The 14,327-nt window shown below is 45.0% G+C and overlaps 1 protein-coding gene across 1 annotated transcript; it reads left to right on the forward strand.

The window, feature by feature from the left end:
• Positions 1 to 14: 14 nt before the first annotated feature.
• gabra6a (gamma-aminobutyric acid type A receptor subunit alpha6a) lies at positions 15 to 14,071 on the forward strand. The gene is made up of 10 exons (XM_052074966.1): positions 15 to 364; positions 452 to 558; positions 1,006 to 1,073; positions 1,450 to 1,670; positions 1,761 to 1,843; positions 1,933 to 2,076; positions 3,078 to 3,230; positions 4,193 to 4,443; positions 5,354 to 5,601; positions 11,804 to 14,071. The coding sequence occupies exons 1-10, from the start codon at positions 315 to 317 to the stop codon at positions 11,823 to 11,825; spliced, it is 1,347 nt and encodes a 448-aa protein (XP_051930926.1). The 5' UTR covers positions 15 to 314; the 3' UTR covers positions 11,826 to 14,071.
• Positions 14,072 to 14,327: the final 256 nt, after the last annotated feature.

Here is a 14,327-nt window from a genome sequence, read left to right on the forward strand (position 1 = left end):
ATTAATGAAAAAAGAGACACGATAGTTTAAAATCTTTTTAACGCATTTTTAGCCGCGCCATCCACCGTGTTTAAGCGACATTCTGACGAACGTGTCGAAAAGCCAACAGAAAAAGCCAATAGATCAGATGTGTGATCTAAAAGAGGAGTGGATTTAGTAATCTGTTAATTGGATTACTCGTCCTTTCCTGATTTCCCCATGATTGCCTTTATGCACAGCTAAAGTTCACAGCGCCTTGACGAACAAAGTCAAAAGTTAATTATGATTTGAGACTTCAGGAGTTTCAGCAGGATTTTAAGAAATTTCTTCTCGAGATGTCTATCTTTTTCTTGTACTCTATTCTTGCCTTTATCTTTGGTATAAGGTAGGCAGGCCGTCATCTCGTCCAACATTTACAAGAATGCTTCAGGTAAACACGATGTGTTTGCATTTGTTGTTTGTCTCTTTCAAGTCTAGGCAATGTGAATTTAAATGAGAAGATTTACTCAGACAACATCACTCGCATTCTGGATCGACTTTTGGATGGTTATGACAACAGACTGCGACCTGGATCTGGAGGTATTTTGCCAAAACTGAAATCAACACAATGCCTGATATGTTTGCAAGAAATATTATGTGCCAGGCGCAACATCAGGTGGTATAGTTGTAACACGTCTGCCTCACAGTTACGAGGCTCTGGCATTTCATTTGTATTTTTTTCCTGGCTCCCCACGATCCAAAAACATGCATGTTACACCAAGGACCATGTCAGTTGTCTGCTCTAAAATGGCTTGTGAGTCATTGTGATTTCCTAGGAATGCTGGAAAAGTGATTTGAAAATGTAAAAACTTGCAGAAAGGTACAGAAATCAAATGTTGCATGTTGACATGTGTCTGTTAGAGATCTCGTTAAATCACTAGGAAACCATTACCATTTTCTTCACAAACATCATTCATTAAAAAACAAAAACAAAAAAACCCCACATCTTCCATTTTGTTTTTTCGTACATGTTGGTTTCTGTTTCAGGTGGCGTTACTGAGGTGAAAACAGACATCTTTGTCACAAGTTTTGGACCTGTGTCAGATGTTAAGATGGTACGACTAAAATTCTGCAACGCCAAAAGACGCCTTGACTTTATGTATCAGACACCCAGTACAGTGACCAGTGACTGCCTGCCTTGCAGGCATCCTGCCATGAGCACATCTCATGAGCTATCGTCTATTCGACCAGCTCTATGACGCCATTACTGATGACTTCTGAATCAATACGACAACATGTCAGCAAGGGAGGGCTTAATGAACTGGTTAATGATTATCCGCAATAAATGCCGTGCGACTGTCGTTGCGTCTATCAAGCGGAGAAAGTTGAAATGACCTTTTTGCTTTTGTTATGCATGGTGGGGTACTGCAGTGAGAGAATGATGGTGAAAATGTTTTTATTTGTGTGTGCGTGCGTGTGTGTGTTTTCCAGGAATACACCACAGATATGTTCTTTCGACAGATGTGGGTTGACGAGAGGCTCAAATTCGAAGGTCACATTGAAATCCTGCGGTTGAACAACCTCATGGTAGACAAGATCTGGACACCAGACACCTTCTTCCGAAATTCCAAAAAATCAATTTCCCACAACATGACCACACCGAACAAGCTTTTTCGCATTATGCAAAACGGGACTGTGCTTTATACAATGAGGTGATGAAAACAGTCAATATATTTTTTTTATGAGTGAGCAATTTATTTTTGACATTGTAGAAATGATTTCTCTTCAACCTGTTGTTATAGACTGACAATAAGTTCAGAGTGTCCAATGAATCTTATGGACTTCCCCATGGATGGTCACACTTGTCCTCTTAGATTTGGAAGCTGTGAGTAATACAGATTCTTCTGATAAACAGAAGGGTTGGAACGATATTCACAAATGTGATGACATTTTACCTTAAACATTACTTTTCAGATGCCTACACCAGCAGCGAAATAGTTTTCACTTGGAGGAAGGGGCCTGTAAAGTCTGTCGACTGTCCCAAAGAGTCCATGAGCCTTTTGCAATACGATCTGGTGGGACAGACGTTGTCCAGTGAGATTTTCAAATCCAACACAGGTGTGAAAACACGCACACACATACTCACACACACACACACGATAATGTCAGTGTTTTTTCAATTTGAGTTAGATTTTTTTTCATGAACTATATAATAACATCTCTATTGTCAGCACACAAATAGATAGTCTTCCTTAGGGCTTCAGGATTATGACCCAAATGCTCATCACGTTCATTTTGATCAGTACTGCAATCCTGGTTATTAATCACAGTTACAGTGTTCAGCATGTTATGGAAAAGATTTGTATTTTTACCCCACTTCTTTTAAACAGACAATAAGTCAACAGTTTTCAACTAAAGGATCATCATTTTAGAATGATAATGTAAAATAATATTTGAGAATTTAACTTTTACCTAGGGCTAACTAAATAAATGGACGCTGATCCCTTTCCAGACACTAACTTCTCATCACGATTCTCCCTGTTCCTTGGTCTTGCCCCCCTGCTTCCGTGCACTCGGGTTCATCGCACTCCACCACACCAACCTCAAACGGTGACAGAGCGCCGTAAAATTAATTTGGCACCTCTCCAAGATGTGTGAGTGGTCAGGCTTAATGGCGTACCTGTAAATAGCCTCACAGTGTTTAAAGCGAATCACAGACGGAGAGGAGCGATGATGACGGGTGAGCGTTTTGTCATTCCCCCAGATGAAGAAGTGTTCCCCGGTCGGGAGCCCAGAATAAAATGCTGAAAATGAGAGGAACAGGCTGACGAATAGAGTGGTGACACCCATTCATCGAGCAGAAAGAGAATCCGTGCGCGTGCAGCTTATTTTTGCTCAGCGGAAGCGTGCATGTGTTTCGACAGAGGTGTTGCACAGAAAGACGCCGGAGGCCATCCCACCTCAGTCCTCTCTCCTACATTGGCAGTACAGTTTCTTTACTCTCTGCTATGTCCCAGCAGCTATTTTGTTTCAAGGGCAGGCAAGGGCATTGATTGTGCGCACTGGCTGCGCTCTGTCCCTCAGGGCTGCTCTTCTCACACGTGCTGTTTATCTTGCAGGTCACTACTCTGTGCAGGTGGTCCATTTCCACCTCCAGAGGAAGCTGGGATACTACCTCATCCAAACATACATTCCACTTATCATGGTTGTCGTGCTGTCACAAGTCTCTTTCTGGATCAATAAGGAGTCTGTCCCGGCTCGTACAGTCGCCGGTATGTCACCTTTACTGTGAATTTAAAAAATCTTATGTGTGCATGTTTGATGAGAAAGAGATCAAACCCCTGTTAAGAAAACCATTGAAACACACGACCGTAAGTGATCTTAACATTTAAAAGAGTAATAATTTGACAAATCACTTGTACAATTCAATAGAGGAATTTAAGGCCTGACTTTTTGAGGCCAGTTCTGATTTTGATATATGGCAAAGTAATATTCTGATTAATCGAGCGATTAATCAATATATGGACCGACTTAAACAACTTCCTTTATTTTGGTCCTTTAATGCTTACAACAATGAAGCTATAAATTACAGGCAGTGTTTGACAGTTTTAAAATAAATTTAAATAAGATTTTTTTTTTTGCGGCAGCCTGGTGGTCCAGTGTTTAGCGCGTGACCTCACAGTGCAGAGGTCCTGGGTTCGATCCCAGCTCCGGCCTTCCTGTGTGGAGTTTGCATGTTCCCTCCGTGCCTACGTGGGTTTTCTCCGGGTACTCCGCTTTCCTTCTTCATCCTAAAAACATGCATGGGAACTTAATGGAGCACTCTAAATTGTCCCTAGGTGTGAGTGTGAGTGCGGATGGTTGTTCGTCTCTGTGTGCCCTACGATTGACTGGCTACCGGTTCAGGGTGTCCCCCACCTACTGCCCAAAGACACCTGGGATAGGCTCCAGCATGCCCCGCGACCCTTGTGAGGATAACGTGCCAATTCTTTCCTTGGGGTGGTCATGTTTGAATTTGATCATTGGCTTGTGTTGTAATGTGTGAAAAAAAAACAAATGAGCAAAATATCAGCTTGATTTTCCATGTCTGTTCATACTTAACTATTGATATAGTGAGAATAGTGGTGTCATAGTTTTCATTTACGCTATGAAAACTTGCTGTGAACAGATATGTGTGAGAGGGAGAGATTCACAGCATATGCTTTGCGCTACTGTACTTTGTCCCCCCCCCCAGGCATCACCACAGTGCTAACGATGACCACGCTGAGCATCAGCGCCCGCCAGTCGCTCCCCAAAGTGGCCTACGCCACAGCCATGGATTGGTTCATCGCCGTGTGTTTTGCCTTTGTGGCGTCTGCCCTTGTCGAGTTTGCGGCAGTCAACTACTTTGCCACGCTGCAGGCCAATCGTCTGAAGAGGACAAAAGCCCGACAAGACAAGCTTGAGGTTTTAGCTACAGCAAGCGATGATGAAGATATGGTTTCGGTGAGTGCAGGATCACGCCAAATGTTTGGCACTGGGGTTGCCAATTTGGGGGCGGGAGGGGGAATTATAATCATGATGATTTACCGGTAGATCGATTTAAATCACGCTTAATTATCTTACCCTGTGATTTCAAATTCTACTCATACCTCGGGTATGCTTTTAATTTAAGTATTAACTATAGTGTTCTCGTTTGCTGTCGAACGCTCAAACATATTTAACCCAAATACTGCTGAGGCCAACTACGTTGTTGTTGTTGTAACTACAAGAGTTATAATAGTTTGGGATTTGTCATTCAAGTTGGTTTGATTGCGTTTTCACGATTATTTTTGAAATTGATTTAGTCTGAAATAGTTTTTAGGTTTTTAAAATATTATATTTATATTTTTATATATTTTATATTTATAATTATATTTTCAGCTTTTGCCAGTTTTTTTTTCATTTTAGTTTAGTTTTCATGAGTTTTAGTATTAGTTTTATTTGCATATGGCGTATTTGTATTATATATTCATCAGAATGCTGTGTTAAGGCTTGTGGCGCTGCATAGACCATATTATTGTTAAGAAAATGTTGAGGTGGGCTTCCCTTTTAAATAGTAATATTGTCTGTTCTAACACCCTCATCCGTGTCTCTCTGCTTGATGCTTAATACAGTAAGCCACCATGGCATCCTCTTGAGCTCTGTCTCACGCTCAGGACTCATGGTTAGATGTTTTAAAAATAGCCTCAGTGCGAGAAGAACTACAGCACTGCATAATCTGCTAGCATCCTATGGGCATTCATCAACATTACCTGCTGTCTTCTATCAGCATGCTTGCATGCCATCGGAAAGCTCCCGTGGGAAGAAACAATACTATGTGACACTGGGTTATATCACTGTAGTGCCACACTCACGTCATGTACCCTGCCCCCAGGAGTGCAACACAAGCGCTCAAGAAGGCCTGAAGAGGAGAAACCACTCGATGTGCCCCAGTGAACCAGCCGAGGAACCCCCCGTGCCGATATTCCTTCAGCAGGGCTCGGCTTTCCCCCAAATACCGCAGCTGGCCGGCACTAGCCCCATCGACAAGTATGCCCGCATTCTTTTCCCCTTGACCTTTGGCCTCTTCAACCTGGTCTACTGGTACATCTACCTGGCTAAGGACACCATGGAGAGAGCCAGGTACACTCGCTACAAGTCGGTCATCCTCTCATCTAGGTACATGCAACCAATGTCGACATCGATGGGGGTTACGTTGCAGACCATCCCGTCACAAGTGAAATCTCTACAGCATAAATACTCTCTAGGTATTTTTCCAGAGCATTGATGCCATTTAAAAATTTTAAAGGTCTTATTTAAACTGAAAAATACAATTAATAAAGTTGGATATGTAACTGTTATCCACAAGGCTCAAAATAAACTTTTGTTGGGCAAAGGTTTTGCCAATCAATGACTTCAATTGATGAGCAACATTCTAATTTTGAAAAGCAATTTTTTGCAGACTAATAAGAGGGTTTTATTAAACAATAAGAAACACTTTTCCACCCTTGGAACTCAAAGCACTTTTAACCTTTTCCTCATTTACCTACTGATGACAAAGCATCAGGTGTGTCTTGCTCAAAGACACTTGGAAAAAGTCACGATTGTGAGGGATTGAACCCCCAGCCTCTGGGTGGGGTGATAACCACTCTATCACTGAGCCATGCCACCACCTAAGAATACAGCGTGACATTCCTGAAATTATAAACATTTTATATGCTACAGTGTTGCGACTACCGTTCGGTTATTGCAGCTTCACTCTATCGCTGGGGTTTCATTTGTGAGCATAATTTAATCAATCTACCTTGAGTATGAAAAATGGGGAATTCCATTTGAAATTCATCATCCCTGTGCAATACAGTACATTGTAAAACGTCAGAAGTTCACTGAAGTCGAAAGCCTTAGCATTCATTTTCATAATGCTAGATTGTGTCTTCTCATTTGAACAGGTGGTCTAATATATTTGTTCAGCACTCCACAATTGAGCACCTTCCCATGGGCTCACCACCCATGAGAGGGGCCAAAGGGGTCGGGTGCAATGTGAGCTGGGCGGCAGCCAAAGGCGGGGACCCTGGCGGTCCGATCCTCGGCTGCAGAAGCTAGCTCTTGGGACATCGAATGTCACCTCTCTGGCAGGGAAGGAGCCCGAGCTGGTGTGTGAGGCAGAGAAGTTCCGACTGGATATAGTCGGACTTGCCTCCACACACAGCCTAGGTTCTGGTACCAGTCCTCTCGAGAGGGGTTGGACTCTCTTTCACTCTGGAGTTGCTCACGGTGAGAGGCGCAGAGCAGGTGTGGGCATACTCATTGCCCCCCGGCTCAGTGCCTGTACATTGGGGTTCACACCGGTAGACGAGAGGGTTGCCTCCCTCCGCCTTCGGGTGGGTGGACGGGTCCTGACTGTTGTTTGTGCATATGCACCAAACAGCAGCTCAGCATACCCACCCTTTTTGGAGTCCTTGGAGGGTGTGCTGGAGAGTACTCCTGCTGGGGACTCCATTGTTCTGCTGGGGGACTTCAATGCTCACGTGGGCAATGACAGTGATACCTGGAGGGGCGTGATTGGGAGGAACGGCCCCCCCGATCAAAACCCGAGTGGTGTTTTGTTATTGGACTTCTGTGCTCGTCACGGATTGTCCATAACGAACACCTTGTTCAAACATAAGGGTGTCCATATGTGCACTTGGCACCAGGACACCCTAGGCCGCAGTTCGATGATCGACTTTGTAGTTGTATCATCGGATTTGCGGCCGCATGTTCTGGACACTCGGGTGAAGAGAGGGGCGGAGCTGTCAACTGATCACCACCTGGTGGTGAGTAGGCTCCGATGGTGGGGGAAGATGCCGGTCCGTCCTGGCACACCCAAACGTATAGTGAGGGTTTGTTGGGAGCGTCTGGCGGAATCCCCTGTCAGAAGGAGTTTCAACTCCCACCTCCGACAGAGCTTTTCCCATGTTCCGGGGATGACGGGGGACATTGAGTCCGAGTGGACCATGTTCCGTGCCTCTATTGTTGAGGCGGCCAATCTGAGTTGTGGCCGTAAGGTGGTTGGTGCCTGTCGTGGCGGCAATCCCCGTACTCGCTGGTGGACACCAGCAGTAAGGGATGCCGTCAAGCTGAAGAAGGAGTCCTATCGAGCCTTTATGGCCTGTGGGACCCCAGAGGCAGCTGACAGGTATCGACTGGCCAAGCGGACCGCGACTGCTGTGGTCGCCGAGGCAAAAACCCGAGCGTGGGAAGAGTTCGGTGAGGCCATGGAAGCCGACTTCCGGACGGCTTCGAGGAAATTCTGGTCCACCATCCAACGTCTCAGGAGGGGGAAGCAGTGCACCACTAACACTGTGTACAGTGGGGATGGGGCGCTGCTGACTTCGACTCGGGACGTTGTGAACCGGTGGGCAGAGTACTTCGAAGACCTCCTCAACTCCACCAACACGCCTTCCTTGGAGGAAGCAGAGCCTGGGGACTCTGAGGTGGGCTCTCCTATCTCTGTGGTTGAAGTCACCGATGTGGTTAAAAAGCTCCTCGGTGGCAAGGCCCCAGGGGTGGATGAGATCCGCCCGGAGTTCCTCAAGGCTCTGGATGTTGTGGGGCTGTCCTGGTTGACACGCCTCTGCAACATCGCGTGGTCAACAGGGAGAGTGCCTCTGGATTGTCAGACCGGGGTGGTAGTCCCTCTTTTTAAAAAGGGGGACCGGAGGGTGTGTTCCAACTACAGAGGGATCACACTCCTCAGCCTCCCTGGTAAGGTCTATTCAGGGGTGCTGGAGAGGAGGGTCCGTCAGGAAGTCGAGCCTCAGATTGAGGAGGAGCAGTGTGGTTTTCGTCCCGGCCGTGGAACAGTGGACCAGCTCTACACCCTTAGCAGGGTCCTCGAGAGTAAGTGGGAATTCGCCCAACCAGTCTACATGTGTTTTGTGGACTTGGAGAAGGCGTTTGACCGTGTCCCTCGGGGAGTTCTGTGGGGGGTGCTTCGAGGGTATGGCGTACCGAACCCCCTGATACGGGCTGTTCGGTCACTATACCACCGATGTCAGAGTTTGGTTCGCATTGCCGGTAGTAAGTCGGAATCGTTTCCAGTCGGGGTAGGACTCCGCCAAGGCTGCCCTTTGTCGCCGATTCTGTTCATAACTTTTATGGACAGAATTTCTAGGCGCAGCCGAAGCGTTGAGGGGGTCCGTTTTGGGGGCCTCAGTATTGCATCCCTGCTTTTTGCGGATGATGTGGTGCTGTTGGCTCCTTCAAACGGGGCTCTCCAACTCTCACTGGAGCGTTTCGCAGCCGAGTGTGAAGCGGTTGGGATGAAGATCTGAAACCATGGTCCTCAGTTGGAAAAGGGTGGAGTGCCCCCTCCGGGTCGGGGAGGAGATCTTACCCCAAGTGGAGGAGTTCAAGTATCTTGGGGTCTTGTTCACGAGTGGGGGTAGGAGGGAGCGGGAGATCGACAGGCGGATCGGTGCAGCGTCTGCTGTGATGCGTACGTTGTATCGGTCTGTCGTGGTGAAGAAGGAGCTGAGCCAAAGGGCGAAGCTCTCAATTTACCGGTCGATCTACGTCCCAACCCTCACCTATAGTCACGAGCTATGGGTCGTGACCGAAAGAACGAGATCCCGGATACAAGCGGCTGAAATTAGTTTTCTCCGCAGGGTGTCCGGGCTCTCCCTTAGAGATAAGGTGAGAAGCTCAGTCATCCGGGAGGGGCTCAGAGTCGAGCCGCTTCTCCACATCGAGAGGAGCCAGATGAGGTGGCTTGGGCATCTGATTCGGATGCCTCCTGAGCGCCTCCCCGGTGAGGTGTTCCGGTCATGTCCCACTGGGAGGAGACCCAGAGGAAGACCCAGGACACGCTGGAGAGACTATGTCACCCAGCTTGCCTGGGAACGACTCGGGATCCCCTGGGGAGAGCTGGAAGAAGTAGCTAGGGAGAGGGAAGTCTGGGCTTCCCTGCTAAAGCTGTTGCCCCCGCGACCCGGCCCCGGATAAGCGGTAGATGATGGATGGATGGATGGAGCACTCCACAAATCACCAACAGTATCACTCCCAGTTGGAGGATTCCTGATAGCCATGCATTGTTTTGCTTTTGGTCCTCATCATGCATGACCCTAAAAGTTTGTGCGACTTCAGGCTTATTGTCCCTGTCACATGAAAATTAATTTCATTGCAAAATGCTCAACCTCAGGCCATTAAACTTTAAATATTCCACGGCAGAGTATTTGAGCATTTTTATTAATATGTAACCTTGAATAATTGCATACATAAACCTTGACCTATTGTTGCTTTTCAAGGAATTTGGGATGACTGAAGTTTGCATAATTCAACAGGACTGTGAGAAAATGAACGGACTACTATTCTATTCTATGTATCGTACATGTCAGCTGGCCTTTGAGCCAGATGGGCTCAAGAGCAGCGACAGGTCACTAATATTCATGAGTAAAGTGGCACTACATTGAACGGATGAACAGCTTAACCCCAACATGAGTCAGGTAGCACTTTGCTGCGGAACATCGTATAAGCTATTCCGACAGACATTTACCCGTCCTGGTTGGGATTTAACCTCCATCTCACACACACATTGACTAAGGCAGCAGAGAGCAAAAGGCCTGCCTTACGTGCGACGGCAAAAACAGTCCCCAAACTAATAAAAAATAGTTGAATATGGTGCAATCTGTAGTTGAGTGCAACTGCTTCAGTGATGCTGTTTGACTATCAAGTTGTTTTATATTTCATATTTTCAATAGAAAATGTCACGTTAATTCATATTTCACAGGCTTTAAACTGTTGCCAGCGTAAAACCTTCATAACTGTGCTGGCAATGTATCAAGGGGAGCTAAACCCAAGATGCGTTTACACTGGATGATGTGAGTAGGCTAATTTTCTTTCGGATTTGGAATGATATGCGGGAGAAAAAAATCTTGAGTAGGTTGATTTTTTTGTATTTAAAAAAAATCTCCAGAGTGAATTCTTGAACTTAATATTGTTTTTTTGTTCAGCAGTTCTGTGCTCCTCTTGAATGGTAATTTTCATGCAAGAGAGCTGTTTGCACTGGAAAAACAAAAAACAGTATGCGATTTGTTGTTTGCTTGAAACCACAGGTGTCAAAGTCGAGGCCTGGGGGCCAGATCTGGCCCGCCACATCATTTTATGTGGCCCGTGAAAGCAATTCAAGCATGTCAACTTCCACGACGCTTGCTAAAGTCTGAACCAGAATTTCTAATTGTCATAAATAATGTCATAATTACAATGTTTGAACAATCCATTATTTTTGACCTCTGGTGTCAAAACTAGTTGTCCATCAATTTGTTGTTCGTTGTGTATGTAATATGTTGAGGGGATTAAACATTTATTTGGTTTCACAAAATTCATAACGGCCTTCCAAGGGAAACCATAACTACAATGTGGCCCGTGACAAAAATTAGTTTGACATCCCTGCTTTAAACCCTTGGTTGTTGTATTAGGATAGTGCATCTTTTATACATGCATTGACATATGCATTTCAAAAGTTAAACATGTCAAGATAGGTTACATGTATGCACGTATTTTGTCCAGATTTATTTATTTACTTTTGTCTATCATCCATATGGAAGTGTGTGGTCCTATGTGGACCCCCAGTAGCACTGATGGAAAAATTGACTCAATCTTCGAGCCGAGGCACGATTAGAACCCTCTTCAGCATTGTGGTAAAGGTAAAAATGCTGTCAGATGAAAACTAATGAAAAAGAGTCATAACCCCCCCCCCCCCCCCCCACACACACACACACAATATTGTAGTTCTTCAGTAAAACAATAACTTCCCTGCCTGTACTTTTATGTCACTCATGGCTAATATTGAAGTAGCCCCAAATGATGCGAGAAAAAAATAGGAGTCAAATATTGTTAGGCTGTATTTCATTCAGGTCTATGCGCTTGCTTTTATCATAATAATAGATTTACGGCGCAACACGAGCCAGTGAATGCATCACACTTTTATATAAGGGTTACCTGAGGGCCAGCAAAACCCCAAACGCTTTAATGAAAACTCTCTTTCTCCACGGGGACTTGGTCACACAGGCAAATAAATCAGCGCTCACTTGGAACGACTACTAATAATAAGTGGGCCACTTCTCCAACGCAACCAAGAAGGAGAAGAGAGGCAGAAAGATGTGTTACGTAACGCCTGGGGCGTGCAAATCTGCTCATCATGCTTCTCGTGTTCCTGTCAGAGAATTTTTGTGCTTGTTTTGAGAGCCAGAAGAGCTGAATCACATTTTCACATCTTTTCACTGCATCACTTTGCTTTTCGAAGGCGGTGCTTCGGAGTCACACATACATGAGCTAAGCTTGTGCTGTATGTATTCTGGTCTTGCAGGGATGTGGATCCAACCTCTTAAAAGCAAGAGGACCAGGAAAAGGGGAAAAGGGCACGTGCAGACCGTGAGACCACCCCTCTGCTCGCCCTCCTTCTCTCTCCTTCTCTCTCTCTTTCTCTCTCTCTCTCTCTCTCTCTCTCTTTCTCTCTGTGAAGCTCTGAGAATTTGTTCTGCTCTCATCTGACAGAGGAAATTAATCAGAAACTCATTTATTCTGCTGCCGCACATCTATTCATAACACAGGCTGTGACCGCTGCCCACTTGTGTTCTGATCAGTCGGCTGAGGAGCTGCCCTTCACGGGTCTCCATCACTATCAAGCCCGCCGACAGGTCATACCCGATGACGAGAGGCGATAACGGCACGCGCGGCGCCCCGAGAAGTGCTCAAGTCTCATGAAAAAGACAACGGATGATATCCTCGATAATGGCTGCACCTGCTGGTGATGCAAGAATGAACCAATGCTTTCAAAGTCTGCCCTCTACAGAGCCACAGCCTCCATTGCAAGCACATCAAAGTCAACTTCCCCCTTCAAATGTGCTCAAAGCTGAGAGAATGAATGGTGAGGGTGGGCTTTGCCACCCATCGCTGTCCACGCATGTCTCTGTGGGGGTCCTTTTTTTCTCATCTGGGGGTTGATTCTGAGAATATCGCATGAGGCAGTCACAATTCTTTTTCATTTTCTCATCAGAAATGCAACAGTAAATTAACCAAAGTAGAGCAAGTATATACCTTTGTCACACTGCTGGGTTTGAAGTAGCCCAAATTGGATGAAATGGCTCACTCATTGCTGGTCCAAAAGGGACGGAGCCAGTGCTGGGTTATTTATACCTTGCACATTGAGTTGAGGATTTGACCCAAAATGTTGGCTCGAGAGTTTTTAATTGAACAAACTACACCCTAAAAAAAGTTGGCTCAAAAAGAACCCAGTTGGTTCAACACACCGATTGCCCACCTGCGTCAATGTGACGTAACTTTCTGGGTTACCGCAAAATTTGGGTCATTTTATATCAAAAACATTTCAGAGATTGGGTCATTTTTGATGAAACGAGTTTTATCCAGGATGGCCCATGTTTTTGTGTTGTTGATTTAAAAAATAAATACATAAATAAATAATAACAACACAGAAAATAGTCGATGGGTCCATTTTTAGCCCAGTTGTTTTAGAGCCTAGTCATACTGATGAGCCACCAAGAAATTGGTTGCCTGTGTATCGTGGTGGTTAAAAATAATTCTATTTTGGGAAGCAACATTTTCTAATAGTATTGCATTACATTTACTTTAACTTTGATCCGCTCAAAACTGTCCAAGAAGTCAACCAGCTTCAGTCCTCAATCTGCCCAAATCCAATGTTCAACCCAATGATTTCAACACTGACAATCATGTCTCCTCACCAAAACCAGATGTCTATTATTGGACATCAATTGACCTGTGAGAGGAAGCATTGTGCCACCGCGCGTCCAGACAGAAAGTAGTCGTAGAGGAAGAATAGAAGCTAGGCAAACAGTTAGCTTATCAGGTAACGCCATTGATTTGCAAACTCTTATTTTAATTGATTTGACATGATACACACACAACACTATCAGTTGTCCCCCTCTTATTTTTTTTCTTGTTGAAAGCAGTGCAAGTTTCATTTTGCTTCTATTGGGTCAAATTCTGAAGACTGGCATGGCCACTTAATGGCTTTAGCTTGTGCATGAAACACTTATTTATTCCCACAACCAGAAGTTTCATCCTGACTGATCTTCTCACGGTTTGCTATTGACAAATTCTCCACAAATCTGCAGAGAGTATTTCCGGGCTCTTTCGATAATGCAAAGATGCAACAAGACGCAGCTAAAGCCCTTGCTAAGAGGAAAATAGGAATTGGTTTCACAAATTCATACTTCCTGGGAAGTATCTTGACGGTTTTAAGATCTTTGCATTCGAGGTGGAGCTAAGTCAGCTGGGGGCATTTGCAGAAGTTAGAGTCTTCGCCACATGTATGTTTTTGCTCTGCTGAGTGGCTATTAAAAAAGAAATGCAGAGAAATGATGGAGAGTTCATGATTGCTTGTGAAATTATTACCCTTTGTGTCTTGACTGGGTGTTTCTCGTTGTCTCGTCACTTTGCTTGTATTTAGTTCTGGCAGTCTTTGTTGGGTCATTGTGAGTATGAGTGTATGTATGCGCCTGTCATATTTTGTTTTCTGTCACAGTTTTTTTTGTTTTTTGTGACTTTGCTTCCTTGTGATTTCCAGGACTTGGTTCGAGCACTTCAGTTGTTTATCTCCAGTGTACTCCTGTTTGTATTTTTTGGTTAAATACATCTTGGTCAGTCCACCCTGCTCCTCCTGCCCCCCTGCTTTTTTGGGGTCCTCCAACTAACTACCTTCATGCAAAACTTGACACGCATTGTGTCAATATTTTCATCCAATAATGGGTGAGTTAAAGCTGTCAACAAATGGGTTACCAATAGAGACATGGTTTAAAAATGTTCACTACCAACATTTTCTAAAATAAGCGATTTTCCCTACCAGGGTTGCC

The sequence above is a fragment of the Hippocampus zosterae genome, chromosome 1 (assembly GCF_025434085.1).
Source record: "Hippocampus zosterae strain Florida chromosome 1, ASM2543408v3, whole genome shotgun sequence".
Classification (NCBI taxonomy): Eukaryota; Metazoa; Chordata; class Actinopteri; order Syngnathiformes; family Syngnathidae; genus Hippocampus; species Hippocampus zosterae.

What these genes read in the sequence shown, in the direction of transcription:
- gabra6a (XM_052074966.1), top strand. Translation starts at nt 315, where the DNA reads ATGTCTATCTTTTTCTTGTACTCTATTCTTGCCTTTATCTTTGGTATA. An exon ending in GCCTTTATCTTTGGTATAAG is followed by an intron (nt 365 to 451) that starts GTAGGCAGGCCG and finishes GTCTCTTTCAAG; the next exon opens with TCTAGGCAATGTGAATTTAA. An exon ending in CTGTGTCAGATGTTAAGATG is followed by an intron (nt 1,074 to 1,449) that starts GTACGACTAAAA and finishes TGTGTTTTCCAG; the next exon opens with GAATACACCACAGATATGTT.